Source organism: Erpetoichthys calabaricus, chromosome 6 (genome assembly GCF_900747795.2).
Source record: "Erpetoichthys calabaricus chromosome 6, fErpCal1.3, whole genome shotgun sequence".
NCBI classification, from domain to species: Eukaryota; Metazoa; Chordata; class Cladistia; order Polypteriformes; family Polypteridae; genus Erpetoichthys; species Erpetoichthys calabaricus.
Genome location: NC_041399.2, coordinates 44,935,930 through 44,955,553, shown reverse-complemented (window position 1 = coordinate 44,955,553; position 19,624 = coordinate 44,935,930). Strand labels below are relative to the sequence as shown.

General features: G+C 37.0%; 1 protein-coding gene across 1 annotated transcript in view; it reads right to left on the bottom strand.

Moving 5' to 3' along the window:
* The window catches only part of tgs1 (trimethylguanosine synthase 1), a 58,385-nt gene that overhangs the window by 16,582 nt on the left and 22,179 nt on the right, over positions 1 to 19,624 (bottom strand). The window contains exons 5-9 of the mRNA XM_051929064.1: positions 19,130 to 19,268; positions 12,992 to 13,078; positions 7,696 to 7,870; positions 1,284 to 1,659; positions 98 to 253 (exon numbers count right to left, since the gene is read on the bottom strand). Of these exons, the coding sequence (XP_051785024.1) occupies positions 98 to 253; positions 1,284 to 1,659; positions 7,696 to 7,870; positions 12,992 to 13,078; positions 19,130 to 19,268 (933 nt within the window). The remainder of the gene's footprint in view (positions 1 to 97; positions 254 to 1,283; positions 1,660 to 7,695; positions 7,871 to 12,991; positions 13,079 to 19,129; positions 19,269 to 19,624) is intronic.

Here is a 19,624-nt window from a genome sequence, read left to right as displayed (position 1 = left end):
CTAACCAATGTTGGTTATAACAATAAGGCTATTAGTTCTATTTAAAAAAGTACCATTAGAAATGAAAATTCTAACAAGAGCGGCTATACTCACTTACCATAGTCCAATTTGATTCCATCATCAAACCTTGAAAAGAGGCGATATCGCTGTGCCCAATATTTGGCTAGTTGTGGTACAGCTGCAATGTCTGGTGGCATCTGACATAGATTTTTATTTTTCCTTTTCTTTTTCTTTTTTGTAATCTTTCCTCTATCTGTTTGATTTATAAACAAAAATTAAATTAAAAAAAAAAAAATAAATGCAACAAAAAAAAGAAAGAGCAACACACACACCTTCAACCACCCATTTCCTGTTGCTTCTCCAGGTGTGTGTCATGGGGGCAGGAGTCTAAGCAATGATGTCCTGACATTCCTTTTACCTGCCACCTCCTCCAACTCGGTACAGAGGCGTTCCTAGTCTTGTTCCGAGCAAGAAAGAGCAACACGCTGACAATTAAATTTAACATGATTGTACACTTTAGACACCAAATGATGTGTGTACAGTAAGATATTTGTCTAGAAAAACATTAAGATCCTTATAAATACAGCAGTCATTAAAGCCTAAAATTTTTGTATTTTTAACCATATTATTAGCATTATTACTAAATAGAATGTATACCTTTAAAATGTACTTGTCAGTTTTTTTTCCAGTGCTAAAATAAATAAAAAATCTAAAAGCTGCATAGTTGTTTATATCAGGATATCCAAAAAAAGAACCCAGAGTACAAATTCTAATTGAATAATTTAGAGGTGTATACTGGAGACAACTGAAATACTGATTCAGAGAGGGCAATTTCTCCTTTTTATGTAGACCTCTGGACATCAAACTTGTCATCTGCCCAAAAAATACATTTTAATTGACTAACAAAAAATTCGGTCGTAAATTTTTAAAATTAACTTACACAATTTATGAGTGAGTAGAAAAGGGTGACATTAGGCCTTTGAACATTTCTTTGCTGTTGGAAAATTCTAATTTTTCTTTCATATGTGGCCAGTGCTTTAATACTATTCTTCTGTTCACTTGTAAAGCTTGCAGTGGAATGAGCCTCCAGTGTTTAGCTTGGATTATCAAGTGTTAAAGTTCTCTGTATTTAAGTAGCATGAAAAATGTAATGGAAGTGAAGTGTAACCTTATTAACTCTGTTGTTAAAATATATCTACCAAGAAAAGTCCTTAACGATAAATAATCCAATACAAAAACTTCTGGAGATAATGCAGATTAATGAAAGTGTCAAATACACTTACCTTCAGAGTGCTTTTCATCAGCATCAGGTACAAGGTAGTCTGGGATATCCAGAGAAAACACCTCTCGCTGAGGAGGTTCTACCTTATAATCTTCTGATGTGTTATCTGGAGTCAGAGATTGAGACTTCTCATTTTGGGAAGTATGAAGCTCATAGTCCAATAAAACATCTTGTATGGGACAAGATATGGAGGTACCATCTTGTTCAGCAGCTTTTCCAGGGTCATTACCCTCTAGCATGACAGGCTGTTCTGGTATGCACTTAATCTCATCTTCAGATTCACTGCTTTCAGGGGTTGGGCTTTCCAGGTAGCTCATTCTCTCAGCTGGTGACATATCGCTAATATTACTCTGAATATGTTTTAAAAATTTCTTCACCTATAAAACAGTACAACATAATTAACAAAAACATTATATAAACCAAGTTTCCTGCCACATGATAGAAATCTCCTTAAGAACAACCAAGTACAATGACACAGTCACTTTAGTAACTTTATAAGTTTAAAAATAATATAAATATTGATAAAGTTACAGACAGAGATTATGATAATGTTTCTATGTGCTGTATATTATACTAGCCATCCCCCTGCAGCTTCGCCTGCATAGAAGTGAAACAGGACAGCGAGGAGGGCCCTCCCTGGCTCCTGACATCACGCTTCCCCCTCCCCTCGGCCCACAGCCTCTGTCTCAGATTAGCGCAAATATATTGCTCCTGCAAGCAAACTATGATTCTTAGCGTGATGAGAGAAGTTGCAAAATCAACTGGAATGTTCAAGCAAATTCTAGAAAAAAGCCTGATCTAAATCCGTTTAATAGTACTTTCGTTCGCTAGCTAAGCGGATGTAAGATACGCCCTGAGGCTGGTGTGTGAGTGAGGAGGAGGGCCCCGCTCCCCCGACCAGCTGTGCCTCTCTCGGATTCGTGCAAACAATTTGGTACCACAAGCGAACTATGATACACAACGCAATGAGAGAGGTTGCAAAATCAACCAGAATGTTTAAGCAAATTATAGAAAAATGCCCAATCTAAATCCATTAAGATAGATGGATAGATAGATCTTTATTGTCATTGTCACTTTTACAAAGGAACAACGAAATTGAAGGTGCAATCGACTCAGTGTGAGGAATAAGAGTTAAAAAGACAAAAAGACAGAATATAATAACAAACCGAATAGTAATAAATATACAAATTGCACTTGTTGACTTACGGTCTATATTGCACATTGAAAGAATAATATGGAGCAGTTTTATTTTGAGTTCAGGGCCATGATTGCTTTCGGATAAAAGCTGTTTTTAAGGCGGTTTGTCCTAGTTTTCATAGCTCTGTATCTCTTGCCCGATGGCAAAAGCTGGAAGAGGCAATGACCGGGATGTGATGAGTCCTGTGAAATGTCTATTGCTTTTTTGCGGCTTCGGGAGGTGTAGATTTGTTCCAGAGTGGGGAGGGTACAACCAATTGTTCTCTCCGCTATCCTGACGACCCTGTGGAGCGCTTTCTTTTCTGAGGAAGTGCAGCTGCCGTACCACACACACAGTCTGTACGTGAGCACACTCTCAATGGAACAATGATAAAAAGCAAGGAGCAGATTTTTTGGGAGGTGGTTCTTTCTGAGAATTCTCAGAAAATACAGTCTCTGCTGCGCCTTCTTTAGCAGCTCCTTGGTGTTGGCACTCCAGGTCAGGTCATCCTCCAGCTCCATACCCAGAAACCTGAACACCGGGACCCTCTCCACACATGCCCCGCCAATGATGAGTGGCTGGATGTCAGTTTTGTTTTTCCTAAAGTCAATAACAAGCTCCTTTGTTTTTTTGTTGTTGAGGAGCAGGTTATTGACTGTGCACCACTCTGACAGTCGCTCCACCTCGTCCCTGTATGCTAGCTCACCCTCCTTGCCCGAGATGAGTCCGACCACCGTCGTGTCATCCGCAAACTTTATAATCTTGTTGCTATGGTGAGTGGGGACACAGTCATATGTGTAGAGGGTGTAGAGGAGCGGGCTGAGCACACAACCCTGCGGCGTCCCAGTATTGAGGCTGAGAGCAGTGGATGTGTGGAGACCCAGCCTGACCCTCTGGGAGCGACCCGACAGGAAGTCCAGTATCCAACTGCAGGTGAGTGATGGAAGTCCCAGATCTGCCAGTTTGGACACCAGTCGTTGTGGGAGGATGGTGTTAAACGCCGAGCAGAAGTCTACAAAGAGCAGTCTGGCGTAACTCCCCTGCTGCTCCAGGTGGGTCAGGGCAGCATGAAGGGCTGTGGCCACAGCATCCTCCGTGGATCTCTTTGCTTTGTAAGCAAATTGAAATGGGTCCAGGTCTGCTGGCAGGCAGGCGATGATATGACTCCGCACCAGTTTCTCAAAGCACTTCATGATGACAGATGTGAGTGCCACTAGGCGGAAATCATTCAGACTGTTTGTGTTGGATTTTTTCGGCAGCGGAACAATGATTGAGGACTTGAGGCAGGATGGGACAGTGGCCTGGGACAGGGACTGGTTGAAAATCCTGGTGAAGATTCCAGCCAGTTGATCTGCACAGTCTTTCAGCACCCGTCCAGCCACACCGTCGGGTCCTGCAGCCTTCCTCGGGTTCACTTTCCTCATTACCCGCCTCACCTCACACTCTTCCACTGTGAGTATATTGCTGTTGTGATGGAGCTGCTGTTGGTGTCGCCTCAAAGCAGGCAAAGAAGATGTTCAGCTCCTCTGCCAGAGAAGCGTCTCCCTCAGCGGCCAAGGAGTTGCTGGATTTGTAGCCGGTGATGTGCTGGACACCCTGCCACACCTGCCTGGTGTTGTTACTCCTCAGATGATCTTCTGTCCTCCTTCTGTATGCTGCCTTGGCCTCTCGGATGCCTCTCTTCAGGTTCGCTCTGGCTACACTGTAAAGAGCCCCATCCCCAGACCTGAAAGCAGTATTCCTAGCTTTCAGCAGACTCTGGACATCCCTCGTCATCCAGGGCTTCCTGTTAGGATAAATCCTTATGCGTCTGTCCCTGGTGACGTTGTCCGTGCAGAACCTCATGTAATCCAGGACTGCTGTAGTGTGGTACTCCAAGTCTTGGTGATAGAAAACCTCCCAATCGGTTCTCTGGAAGCAGTCCTGCAACTGTTGGGAGGCCTCCTCGGGCCATATGGTAACAGTCCTGGTCATAATGGGAGCTTGTTTCCTGAGGGGAGTAGTTGTCTCATGAAAAGCAGACAGACATACAGACAGACAAACATTGGATTTTATATATATTGATATGTCGTTCTCTCTCTCTCATTATATATATATATATATATATATATATATATATATATATATATATATATAGAGAGAGAGAGAGAGAGAGAGAGAGAGAGAGAGAGAGAGAGAGAGAGAGAGAGAGAGAGAGAGAGAGAGAGAGAGAGAGAGAGAGAGAGAGAGAGAGAGAGAGAGAGAGAGAGAGAGAGAGAGAGAGCTATACACACACACCTACATACAAAAACTAAGGGAGACAGAAGAAATATTAAATACCTTTTGATATTGTAAAAAGATCTTTTCCTTTCAATTATTTTACTTAAAGGTTAAATGTTTGTAAATATTTTGAATGAAAGATATTTAAATCATTTACTTTGTCTTTTTTGCTTGAACAGAAGGACAAAGATTAAACATTATAGGAAGACTGCAAAAAATGTCAAGAAAACAAGATCAAAAATACAGATATTTTTATAGCCCATTTTGCTTTTATTTACTAAGAGTGCCAATATTAGTGGAAAGCACTATACTATAGATTTAAATTTTTAAATGCTATTCTTATTTTAGTAAATCTTAATGGTTACCCTAGATATTTTTGTTCATGTACAAAACTAGTTTTAGTCTGGCACTAACTTAAATGTGAATATTAATACTCATTTTAGGATGACATCAGAGAATAATGTTTTTACAAAACTCACTTTTCAGTAGGCTGAGATTTCCCATGGATGTTGTATCTACTATTTACACATCCTCAATTATGCAAGTGCCATAAATGAATACAAATCAGGAAATCAGCCCAAGACGTGATTCCAGTATATCAGCACACATGAAAAAATCAATACTCTATTCTATTACTGGACACTGGGTGGAAACAATGTTCAGTACAGAAGTGATGCTCTGCAAGTGCACACATTCAAATCCAAGAAAAATCTAACCAGGGCACAAGCTGTATGAAGTGATAACTCAACCTGCTGTCACACTGTCTTTGTGTCACTGAAATACTGTAATATCACTTAATGCTATTTTTAAAGACTGAATAAAAAAATTAAGAAGACCACAAGCTTAAGGCAGGCACTGGAGGTGTATTTGGAAGCAACTTGAATCCAACAGAGTTTACATACTCAGTCAAAACTAGCTGCATTCCTTTCTTCTTTCTTTTTGGGAAGCTAAAGGCTAATAATCCATTTCTTTTTTGGGGACCTGAAAGCTAAACAGCCACTCGCCCAGGAGTTGGACTGCTTGAACTAGCTGTAAGAGCCACTCTGTGAAACCAAGCTCTGTGCCAGCCGGGCAATGAGCACACAGGCTTGTCATTCCAACAAACAATTGTATTCCAAGTTAAAGAAAAGTGCAGTGCAGTCTATCCAATAAATAATCAAAAATGAATGATATAAGTGCAGGTTCTAGCGGCACGGTGGCACAGTGGGTAGCGCTGCTGCCTTTCAGTTAGGAGACCCAGGTTCGCTTCCCGGGTCCTCCCTGCGTGCAGTTTGCATGTTCTCCCAGTGTCTGTGTGGGTTTCCTCCGGGCGCTCCGGTTTCCTCCCACAGTCCAAAGACATGCTGGTTAGGTGCATTGGCGATTCTAAATTATCCCTAGTGTGTGCTTGCCCTACGGGGGGCTGGCGTCCTGCCCGGGGTTTGTTTCCTGCCTTGTGCCCTGTGTTGGCTGGGATTGGCTCCAGCAGACCCCCCGTGACCCTGTATTTAGGATATAGCAGGTTGGATAATGGATGGATGGAAGTGCAGGTTAAAAACTACAATAAAAAAAAATCAACAAATATGTAAAAATCCAACTTTGAAAGGTAAAATGAGAAATGGTCTTCTTTTAGGTATCTTTCCGCAGTCCTTCTCAGGTCCCATGGGTACCCATGGACATAGCCTGCCCCATCCCATTCGATCTGCCACTTTCATCAGTACCTGTGGACCCGGAGCCACCACCTCCATTGGTTTCTGCAACTCTCTCAATGTTGTGCCTCTTCTCAGGTTTCACTGTGTCAGAACCCCATCCTTTAACCTGCTCCTATGGCCTCTGTCACCAACTCTGCCTTTTCAACTATTCATCCAATGAAAGTGCCACCACCATCCTACTCCCTGTTAACTGTGCAACAGTCCGGTACTGCCAAACTCATCTTCCTCATTTACCTTTCCACACCCAGCCGCTGCTTTCAGTTTCATTTCATTTCCTTTCCTTGTACTTATTGTTCTTTTCTTCCTCCTCTCCTCTTACACTAGCCCCACTCCCGTTTAATCTATAATTATGTACAGCTCGTGCCTCCGGATTGTCCTGCTGTGCAAAGCCAACAATCACTAGTGTCTGTACATGTGCACCCTGCACCAATTCAAACTAAAAATGGAGTGTGCCTTCACTAAAAAGGATTAACAATTCAAACCATTAACATCATAGCCAGTTACTGAGCCCTATCTGAGAAGACTTAAAAGCAGCATTATTTCTAAAAGGGAAATTCAGCAACTACACTCTTGTGCCAGAAAGGGTATTTTTTTCTCATGAAGTTGCAGAGGGCACAGCAAACAGCCTAACTGTAAGCTGAGAAAGGCAACATTACAACCACAGCACACCATGGACAAAGGATCAGCTTCAACACATCCAAGTTATCCACTTGAACCCAGAGCAACAGCAACATGCTACTACACCCAGCACTGCCCATCATCCCGGAAGGCTTGGTATCATAAGATGCAAAGTTAGGCTGACAAAGCCACTGTATTGTTGAGTTTCCCAACCTTTCATATAAACTGAGCCCACAACCTCTGTCCAGAAATCTTATATTGGCCTCCTATAATTATCATATTCTTATTTTAGTCATTAACAAAAATCAAGACCACTGGTGAAGATGGGGATGTAGGAAGACCAGTAATGCGAAAGATACATCAACAGAGATCTGGTATTGCCACCGTAAATTAATGTTCACAAAAGTAGTTACTGCAACAGTTTCTTATTTAATTTCACAATCATCTCTCTTCTCATTTATAAGCAAGACAACAAGGTCCTTGATCTCCTCCACTTAGGCTGAAGTTTCTTTCATAGCCTGCAGAGAGCAAGTCATTATTTTCAAGGAGAAGATCCTGATCAGATCCTTAGAGATTACAGAGTCATCATCATCATCATCATTGAAAACCACAGAGATGGGACAATTTTAGTTAAGAATAAGGAATATTTAATAGTGCAAATATACTACCTTATTGATGGTCTTTGGCATCCTAGGTGCAGATATTTCCCCTTCCTCATTGAAAAACACATGGTTGTTTTTGTAAACAGCTTTCTGATGCTTGTCCAAATATCTTGTACTGACTTCAACATCTTTTTTATTATAATGAACTTTACCAACTTTGAATTTAGGGATATTTTTAAACCTAAAAATAAAATGCACAAAAAAGTGAAAAACATGCTGCTACATTTTCACTTAATAAAGTACTATTCAGAATTATCTGTAGATTGAAAGGGGATGCAAATGTTATATTACGAACATACCACAGTATTTAAAGCGAAGTTACAACACAAGTCATTTACTTTGTGTTTATTTCTTGCTTGAACTGAAGGAAAGATTAAACATTAGTCAAATAAAGAAGAAAACATTCATTTAAATGTGACCTCCTATCAGCTATTGCTTTACAGAGAATAGTACATTTTGACAGTTTTATTTTTTTATTTTTAGAAAATACGTTTGTATTTGGAGCACACATACAACGTTCAAACTGACTGCTTGATTTTGGCAGGGCAAGTCAAAAACTGGTTGTGAGCATATAATATTTGGCTGTCATGAGAGCGGGACATGAGTGCCATGACTCACTAAGATTACTTTAAATGAAGTCTGTAACATAAAATCACTGGAAAATCATGTAGGCCTGTAGTTAACTTAATATATGTTTTTGAAATTTAAACTTTTATTTGCCATTCACAACAAATATATTGGAATTCTGAACCGTATTTGGTCTCTTGGTAAAGAATAAAAAAAAAAAAAATACACGAATAATAAAAAGAGTTAAGAGTTTTAAATATCCACATAAAATGGAAGGGTCCATATTCATATAAATTCTTTAAATGTACATGGATTATATATATTCATAAATATACATATACAAGATACATATAAAATTTTAGAAAGCGCAAGAACTTTGTTTTTTTATTGTGAATTAAAAAATCTTTATGTTTTACATAAAAAGGATTAGGATGTGGTGGGATTTATAAACAATTAGGTGATTTGGGTACTATGGTGCTTATAAGGCATGGCCACAGTGGGCAACACCATATGTTATTAATACTGTTTTTATTTTTGGCATAAAGAAAGAATGTCATTTTGGTGCCTTTCTTTTTGGAGTTCAGGGGCAGCCTCAATGGTATGAATGGAAAATTATGCAATGTTGGGAAATCCCTTTGGAAAAAAATACAGTACATTTACATTATGTGAGTGAGACATGGCTTTCTAACTGTTCCATACGAACTTTTATTTTATTTTTTAATGCATGACACAAAACACAAAGTGAGTGGTATGTAAATGACCAATCACAGACCAGAAATGGAGCTCAGTTATAACGAAATAAAATACACTCATACTGCTGTGTCAACAATCAATTAGCACTGATATTGCATCTATATGATTTTATGTTCATTGACAAACCCAACAGAGAAGCAGTTTATAGTGGCTAAGAACTCTCTACATCACGGGTGTCGAACTTCAGTCCTGGGGGGCCACAGTGGCTGCAGGTTTTCATTCTAACCATTTTTTTCATTAGTGACCAGTTTTTGCTGCTAATTAACTTCTTTTTCTTTAGTTTTAGTTAACTTGACTCAGGCCCCTTAGGTGTCTCTTTTATCTTAATTAGCAGCCAAACAATAATGAGACACAAAACAAGCCACCACATAACCAGCTAACCTGTGCTCATTGCACTATATCTGAAAATAAAGAAAGGTGAAGGTTTCAGTAAGACTGATCTCTCAGGTCACCAAAACATTTTGACTGCGTTCTTAGAAAAAAACAGAAAAATCAACAGTTTTGGAAATGTCTGCTGTGGCAGAATGAGAGTAACAACAAGCCACGGAATTAAATAACGGGTTTAATTAACAACAGGCATCAAATTTTCATTAAGAGATTGGTTGGAGTGAAATTGGTTGGAGTTTGAAATCCCAGTTTAGCTGGTCATCTGTTGGCTCGTTTCACATCTCATTTCTGTTTGGCTGTCATTTAATGAAAAAAAGAGTCAATTCAGAGGACTGAATCCTTAAAAACAGGGCTATTAAAATGAAGGGAAAAGAAGTTAATTAGCAGTGAAAACTGGGCACTGATTAGGAAAACCTGCAGCCACTGCGCCCCTCCAGGCTTCTGGTGCATATATCCCTCCTTCATTCAATCCTACATAATTTAAATGTTGGGTCATGCACAGTCAAGGCCTATCCCTGAAGCACTGAGTACACTGCAGGAACCATTCCAGGACAGGCTACCAGGATGAACATTTAATTAACCACACATACCAGATCAATTTAAAGCCATTAATTAATCTAAAACGCATGTCTTTGTGATGGGGGTGGGAAAAAAATAAAGTACCTGGAAAAGGGCAGAGGATACAAACTTTTCAGAAGTATTGACTGGGCCAGGATTTAAAGCCAGTCTCTTGGAGCCATGAGGCAGCAGCACCTCACAGGGCTTACCACTTTGCCACAAAGCTGTTCAATCATTAGTGATTTCTTTTATTTAAAAATTGAATGTGACTGCAAAACTAAATCCTTTCCAAAATTTCCTGCCAAAAAAAATAACCAGAATTTGTTCGTCACTGGACATCATAACAACAGTCCTATTATCAAGGAAATCTGTTAAAATGGTAGACGAATTAAGCAATCATAGAAACAGTAATATGCAACTTTAGATAATGGCACTAGTGAGCTAAACTACAAGATATAATCTTATCCGAGAACTGGTCATTTTATTATTTAGTGCACTTACTGTTTGTAACTCAAAAGGACTGTTCATATAAACAAACTCTTTTCTAGTAGCAAATTGTTTTTTTTTAGATACAGGCATATGGTTGGGGGAATTTATACATATTTTGAAGTTACATGTGAGAATATTGAAACTATACCTTTATTTTTATTAACTATATAAATATATTGCCACAGTATACAGTATATTCTTCAAAAATGGGTTTTAATTAAATATTTAATATTTACAAAAGTCAACCTTCACACTGAATGTGCGTGTTAATTTTCACCCCAATCATCCTCTATAAATTTTGCATACCCAATTAAATGATTTTCAGAAAGACCATACTGAACTAAGCTTTAAAATGCAAATCAGAGTTTGCCTTTTGGCTTGGGATTTTACAATTTTTAACGTTTAATGTTTTAAAACTGTCTAAGGGCAGCTATGGTTGACTTAATTTAAGATCCTTTAATTTGTATATATGCCAGTAAATTAGTTATAATTAAAAGTTTTCAATTTTATGCCATTTAAGAAAGAAAATCATTTTACTTCATTTTACATTACATATATACAATATGTTGGGCTTAACAAGACATTAAACAGTAGTATCAACTAATGTAGTATGTGAATGCAAAAAAAACAAACCTGGAATACATATTTATTTCATCATATAGAGCAATGATTGGCCAAAAGTAACCACAGTAAAATATGTAAATATGTATTACAGTTTTCAATTTTCCAAGTATTTGGAAATCTGAATGTGGTATTCAAATTCAAACTGAACAATTTTTAAAAACTATGTACAGGTTGACTGAAGTTTGTTGAAGGGTTATTTTGCTGGTCAGAGAATGAAGACAGAAGTGCTAATTTTCAGAGGAAAAATCTCTTGTTGAGGTTTAGAGACCCTTCCAACTTAAATGAAATCAGTCTAAATTAGAACTACTTTACATGTATTGCAAACACGAACAGTCGCTGGGTTTCTTGATAAAAAAATATATTTCCATTTACAAATGTAAGTATAGGAATATTAACAAACTGTCCTTGCAAATGGCTCCTCCAGTGTACTTCAAAGTTACCATTTTAAATGTCAGGTAATGAATAAACTGATTTAAAATATACACAGAATGTGCCTCCATTCTGTTGTTTCACTGGTGCATATTCTGTGTCATGATCTTTAGCAGGTGGCTCACCACATTCAGCTGAGCTAGTATGAATAGTAAATTGTGATATTTCAATATTGAGGACCACAATAAGTGTGTACAGTATGATTATCAGGTCACAGTAACAGTAGCTCTTCTTTTGGATACTATGAGTTTCTGGTCTTCTTTGACTATTAGTATGAGTGAAGCAGGTAGGGATGAGAGAACTTAGAGAAGGGACTGCAGCAGGGTTCAGTTCAAGGCTTACATTTCTGCATCTCTATACAAACAAGAAAGATTGCCACTGCAGTCACTTTTTTGCATGGATAAAATAAATATAAAAAAAAGCCCTGCAAATTTTTATAAGGGCCTTCCTGCATGCACCTTGAGAAATGTGAGTTAAACAGCAATAACCTTAGTAATTGATCATATTGTTTGCCAAATGGAATGATAATGTCCAGAAAACACAAATACAATGTATAAGTCTAAGCAGACATCCTGTGGAAATCACAGAGAAATTCCATTATATATATGCACATGTTCTTTTCCATTCAAGGTTTTTCAGTCTGGTGCTGTAGCTGAGAATTTCAAAATACAGTTTTGTGATGCTAGTAGTGAGAAGCTCATTTTAAAGGTCACATATGCATCAGGGATTATATATTTTATAGCATTAAAAAAATACTATTATGTTTAAGCAGAAAATAAATGTAGATTTAAATGTAAAATATACAGCATCTCTGCCTCCCAGATGAAATTAAGATGCATTTCTGTTTTCCTCAGTAACACATAGTTTTGAGCCCTCTTTAACATGCAGTCATATATGAATTATACATTTTTATACTAAAGAAGAACAAGTCTTTGTGTTCATGGTATGTTATTTTAGTTAGTTCTATGCTGACGTAGAAAGGCCATGACTTTACCGTTCAGTCCGCTGAAGCCCAATGTTATCCAAAGCACACAGTACAAAGATGCACCTCAAGCTGCCAATTGGCCTCTTCTGTCAGATGGGAAAATTAGGACGACCTTCTCACTTACAGGGTGAAAGAAGAGATTTTTTGGCTTCTCACAGCAAAAATGGGCATGGTCGTGATGTTTGTGGACTGCCTTTTTAAACAAATCTCTGCTTCATTTACAGCAAAACAGGTGCGAGTTAATTTGTGCATTTATAGTTTCATTCCCTTAAAGTAATACTGTTTTCAAGTATGAGAATATTATTTATTATTTTAGTAAAGTATGTTTGATCACTGAGAGAAAAGATATGCCTATTTGGGGATAATTTTGGAATGACTGAAAGATTAATAGTCAGAAATGATCCTATAATAAAATCAAATCTAAAATCATAGTGACTGAGTCATGCTTAAGCCTAGAGGTAAGGCTAATTGTTACAGTAATATAATTCTATATGTTTGCTTTTAGCTTACCTTTCACTGGCACCGCATTTCAAGCCCAGCATTTTATAAGTATCTTTTACTGCTTCATATGGAGTCTCTTCAACATCTAATTCATGGCTGCAAAACAAGACAATAAACAAAGCCCTAACGTTAATACATTTTTAGACATTTTACTATATTTTTAAAACAAGAAAATAACTTTAAAACAGTGTTTATAATACATGTGAAATATACTGGAGAACTGTCTACATGTAGGAACTCCTCAAACATATTTGAATAGTTTCTTATTATTCTGTACACTCAATCCTAAAAAAAACCTTTTCAATCACGATTTAGTTAAATTTTACATCTGGTGCAGAAGAGGTTATCACCATGGTAAATGATGACCTCAGATTAAGATACCATAAATTTCAAGACACACTTTTAAATAAAAAAGGCATTTTCTATGGTATGGTACACTACTGAAAACAGTACAGAATATAAAATGAAACATTATCAGTACATATTAAAAACAATATTTCATTTTAAATGAACATACATGGTATTTGTTTATAATCTTCTGAGGCAAGTATTATAACTGTAATTCATCTATTTAGGCAGGCAAGTAGCAAACTTCACCACAGGACATCATATTTTGTAATATAATCTTTAGAAGATCCATGATCCTCTCCTTCAATGATACTGAAAGTGCTAACACTGATTGAATGATTCTTAATTCACTTTGAAATATGAGTAAGCGGCAAGAACTGAGATGTGTTGATAGTTCATATCATTTGTTATTTACTGTATGTTTATGCTATTGCTTAATTAAATACGTTTGATTACTAAGCACTACTTACAAAAAAAAGAAAATGTGTGCTTCTTTATTGGATAAGATTTTTTTTTTTTAAATCAACAAAATAGTACAATATAAATAAACAAATTAATCCACAAACATCTTCATTGAAATTCTCTTTTGTTAGGAAATGCCATTCCACTATGTCTAAAGTTACAGCGTACTTACCGCTAATTGAGATTTTTTTTCAAGCTAAACACCAGCTTGGATTTAAAACTGAGGTTGACATGATTTTCCTACACAATGCAACACTTATTTACACAACTAGTTATCAATATCGAATTACTTAGGCACTTGGAATACAGAGGAAGAACAGCTTAATCTATCATAATGAAAACTAAAGTAAGGTGATGACAGAAATCAAGCTTTTATGTTCTACACTGCTTTCACCTAAAAGTGGGCATCTGTGACCTATAACCTGAGTGGTATTATGGAAGGGGGCTACAGTACAGACACACAAGAAAGAAAGAAAGAAAGAAAGAAAGAAAGAAAGAAAGAAAGAAAGAAAGAAAGAAAGAAAGAAAGAAAGAAAGAAAGAAAGAAAGAAAGAAAGAAAGAAAGAAAGAAAGAAAGAAAGAAAGAAAGAAATTGAACTTTAGTTTAAAGGTACCATACTATATTCAGATTGTAAAGGAGAAAATCAATAAGCGTCACTTCAAAGAACAATCTAAATGATTATATTACATTAAAAATACAGTATATTGCAATTATTAAATCATGACTGTAAAACATTTTAATTGCTTGGCAAAGGTCTACTATCAAGGTATCACCATAATGAAAAATTGGGATTCTTCCAATAACGTATCCTAAAAAATAACTTGAAATTATAGAAAAACTTGCTAAGTGAATTAAAATGGTAAGAAAATGATAAATAATGTTAAGGCAATTATCAGATCAGCTGCTAGCCAACATGAATAAAGGTCTGTGTGAGGTCAGAGTTTCTATATCACACACTACAGTTGAAGACAGAACTTAAATGAAAGCAAAACTCCTAAACTTGTAGCTTATAAGCACAAGTACTGTACAGTCACAAGATTACATGCCTGTATTGTTGTGGCCCATTTTCACAGGCAAAAATATTTCTTACTCATATGAATGCCTGAATGTGAAAATACATATTTGGAGTTTTCTTTTAAGAGTAATTATGTATTTTACTGAATTTGTTTCTGTTATTGGGGGGTTCCAGGCATTTAGACTTACAGTATATCAAGGTAACTGAAGAACACTCATCTCAAAGAAAATAATACAATTTATAGATAAATACAAGAAAAGATCGGACACAAGACAGAAACATTTAACACAGAAGAGGCTGGCTGATTTATTCCTTTGTGTTTTTTCATTTAGGATCTCAAATCTGAAATATTACCATGAAATTACAGTTAGTTCTCCCCCATTCTAATGTACAACTGCTAAAGAGAGAGGGCTAAACTGCTCGGCTGTGACACAAACCTTTTCTCTCCAAATGAGTTAAAAACTTGTACAAACTATAAGTTTACCTGAAATAGGTAATCATGAGATTTTTTACACAATAACAATCAAACATGAGAAAGCAGGTCCTGAGCTAGAAATTAACAGTTATAAAATACCAAGCCTTTAAGGATGACACCTGATGTAGTGCTGAGCTACAAGTCATTGCTCTCAGTTCAAATAAAGAATATGAGTGGAGTGCATGCTTTGTTTAGGCCACGTGGTCCCTTGTGTAAGTGGTGCATTGTTATCTTCCTCAGCTTGCCGTTATACTGTTTGCCATTTCTTTTGCCACTTCAAGGGAGAACAGCAAATCTTTTTGGCACAAGAACAACTTCTCCTTACAGGCTGCGCCCACACTGACTAGCACAGAGCTTGAACTTGAAGCAGCACATGTTAGAGCTAGTTCAGGGAATCCAGCTCCAAGGCTTGATGGGGTAGAGTCCAGGCTTAAAGACAATGCTTTTTAGAAAGCTCAGAGCAAAAAGATGTAAGCACCTATTTTAAAGGAAATTATAACCTCTGATGATTGGATCAGGAATCCTTTCAGTTACAGATCCAGTGTTTGCTTGTAAGTGCATTATTTTGTCCAATGGAGTGAAAATGAATTGTTGTTCTAGAGCCATATTGTCCAAATTTGTCTTTTTAGTAATGTCAACTCATCTTTCATTAACACATCTTGAAACTCATAAAGCAAGCTGACCAAATACCGGTTATATGGCTCAGCTCCAGGATAGTTCAACCTGGGATGCAAGTATACTTGCTGCATTTCTTTTTAAGGTCTGTTCTTCGAAAGCCTTGTATGTAGTGTTAAAATTGCAACTTCGCTATCGATGCCACCTTTCAGACCTCAGTACTGGTACCAAAATGGTTCTAAAGCAAGTAATGGATAACTCCAAAATAAAACCCCATCTTACTCCAGCCTTTCTGGTGCACTACACAATTGTTTCCAGCATATCTATGTAGTTTTTCTCACAGTGAAACTGAATGAGTGGAAAGCTGATGTTAACTTCCAGTACTGAAAACCCCAAAATGCTGGTACCATATCATTTTAAAGTTTGTTTTTTTTTTTTTTTTTTCTTTTTTAGCATTTTTGCAGTACCGGTATACTCTGCAATCCTACTGATTTGCCAGTGAAAGCCTAACAAAATGGAGCAGTGCCCACTTTGTCCTGTGTCTTTCCATACTTAAGTTGAACATCTGAGTTTATTTCGGGTTTCATAATATTATGGATTAGAAAGACCTTACTGAAAAACATTCAATTTATAATTACTATCATATGAAAATCATACACTAGGTCTATTACAAATTAGGACTCTCACTCATCCAAGTCTATTTCTTCCTGTTCTATACAAAGGACTGAGAATTTTACAATAAAGAAGCTTCAGCTGAAATCACTCATGACATTTAGCTGCAGTCATCACAAACATTTAGTCTTATGTAAATAATTTGTAAAAACAGCAAGTTCATGGAGGACTTCCACCACATACTGTATATGAATGTATGTGTATGTAGTCAACAGAAATTAAATGTAAAGTTGTATACATTTAAACAATACATTTTAAATATTAAAACTCCTATTCAATTACTGACGAGTCTACTACAAACCTTGGACTTATCCTTTCAGTAATCCCCTAGAAGTAAGGTTAAACACTGTGCCAATTTGTATTTTAAACACCATAAATGAATATTCCTAGTCTTACTGTAGAGAATGCGAAGGAAAAAAAACTTATCCAAATAAACACTCTGTTCCCTCTGCCAATCCAGTTCAGAGAGCTATATAACAAATGAGCTGAGTATGCAGTTGTTCCTCATATGCACAGGGTGAGCCAAAAAGAAGTACCACATTTCAAAACATTTATTCTACAAAAACGCTACAAGATAAAATAAACTTCACTACGACACAAGAAAGGGTATACAAAATATATTTTTTCACTGTGTTTAAAAAATGATGTCTTCAAGGTGGTGGCCATTACTAGCGATACACTCTTAAAGACGATTTCTGAATGCTCACATGACTCATTGGGCTATTTCAAGGGGAATAACGCGATTTGTTGTGAATAGCATCCTTGAGGGCTTCAAGGTTTTGTGGTCAGCGTGTGTATACCTTCAACTTGAGATATCCCCACAAGAAGAAATCGCACAAAGTGAGATTTGACGAACGTAAAGGCCACCCGACATCGCCACGCAGGGAGATCAGCTTCCCCGGAAACATCTCCGGCAACACTTGCATGGATCTCTACGCTGTATCAGCTGTTGCTGCATTATGTTGAAACCAGACATCCACCACATCCATTTCTTCCATTTGGGGCCGCACAAAGTTCTCTAATATTTCAATATAACGTTCTGAAGTGATGGTGACCGTTAACCCCCACCCAACCCTCCAAAAAAGTAAGGGCCTACAATGCCGAATTCTGCATTGGCGCAACAAACTGCAACACGCTCACTGTGGAAGGGTCTCTGATGAAGTTCACGAGAGTTGGTTTCAGCGCAATAGCGAAAGTTTTGCTTATTTATGCAACCATTCAAATGGAAATGTGCCTCATCGCTGCACATGACGATGGCATCTTGATGAACGGTTTGCAGAATGTTTGCATATAACTCTCTACAGCTCTTCAAGTTTCTCTCAGTGAGTCCCTTCACTACCAACATTTTGTACAAATGGAAATTAAGGTCCTCATGCAAAATCCTCCTCAAAGACGTGTTAGAAAGGCAGAAGCACACTGAACATCTAGGAGGCTGCAAAATTGGTGCCCTTACACCTTGGATGTTTTCAGGTGTTCGTACAGTCCATGTTGGCCTGGAGATTTTCTATTCAATGTTGTACCCGTCTGTCTAAATTTAGCCACCCACTGAAGAATTGTTTTCAGATTTGGGACATCACCGTTAGGAGGAATGCTGAAGTGCGTTCAGAAGGCGCGTTGCATAGTGTTGATGGATTAATTGTTTTTGAAGAATGCTTTGACAGTGAAAGCACAGTGCACACCGGACCAAGGCATGTTGCCTATCAAAGGACCTCTTCCCCAACCCATTCGGCTGCCTCTACCTCACGCAATGACCTTGAGAAATGTGGTACTTCCTTTTGGCTCACCCTGTATTAAAATAGCAGGAAGATTTGTCGGAGATCTGGCAAACTTATGTAAGAATGATATTAATAAAAATCTAAAAAAATTCTTGAACCATTCTTTACAGAATTTTATTTTTTTCCAGTTTAAGAATTTTTTTTTCTATTTAATTAAAGTAGGTAAATTAGGGTTCTTAAAATTACATTGGGTCTTTGTACAAACAATATAGTGAAATATTCTAAAAGAGATTTTTCATGCACAATGTTATACCATTTTGTGTTACTCCAAACACTGAGTTACAGACTGAGCCATTTTACCTGAGAGAGATGCAAAGATTTTAACCAAAAACATTCTGAATGTAGAACATTCCCAAAACATACAAAAGTAAATTAGTACATTTTTAGAAGGAAATTGCTCTAGCTTGACAGAAATAGCTAATCAAAAATTAAATCAATCATAATTATTTAATCAGAAATTAATTCATCATACACAACACACCATCATAAAGTAACTTTCTATATATTTCTGGATTTCACAGTCAAAGCCTTTATTCTACGCTTTGTTACTGTTATCAGGTTAAATTCTGTTTTTCTAGAGTTAATATGTATAAAAATAGGTTAACTGGTTAGCAATATAATGTATTCGATTACAGGTACAGGTTCAACTTAAATCGTGCAAGAAAACCACAATTGTTGCAATAAATGCAAGCAAAAGATAAAGAAGGAGAGTCAATCACTGCATGGAATCTCAATTTTTGCTATTACTACATCTTTAGTCACATGTATAAAAGCTATTACATACCTTCGTTTAACCTTTACTCGTCTCTCAGATGGATAGTCATCATCATCACCATCATCATCACTGTTACCGTTTTTCTTTCCCTGACTGTCTTGGAACACACTTCCTTGTGTAAATGCAGTAGGTGTATTCTGATTCAAATCTGTGTTTGACAAAAAGAAGATTATTAAAAGTAAAAAGATAAAATTTAAAGTTTTTTGAATCTCTTGAGAAAGACTGTGTGTAGTGCTATACACATTTGAAGCAAAATGAGTCAATCTAAAGACATCTGTAGTCACCTGAACATCACTACAGGCAAACTGTTTGATATAGAGAACAATACAGTCTTTGCTTGTTGAAATGTAATGAGATTTGACAGGAACATGCAATATTATTTTGTGACTAGCAAAAATATTACATTTTCACATACACACAATAAACACTAGTATTTAAGAAAGTAAAATAATGAACGTATAACATTTTGTTTTCAAATAATTTCCTGGAAATTTACCAATCAAT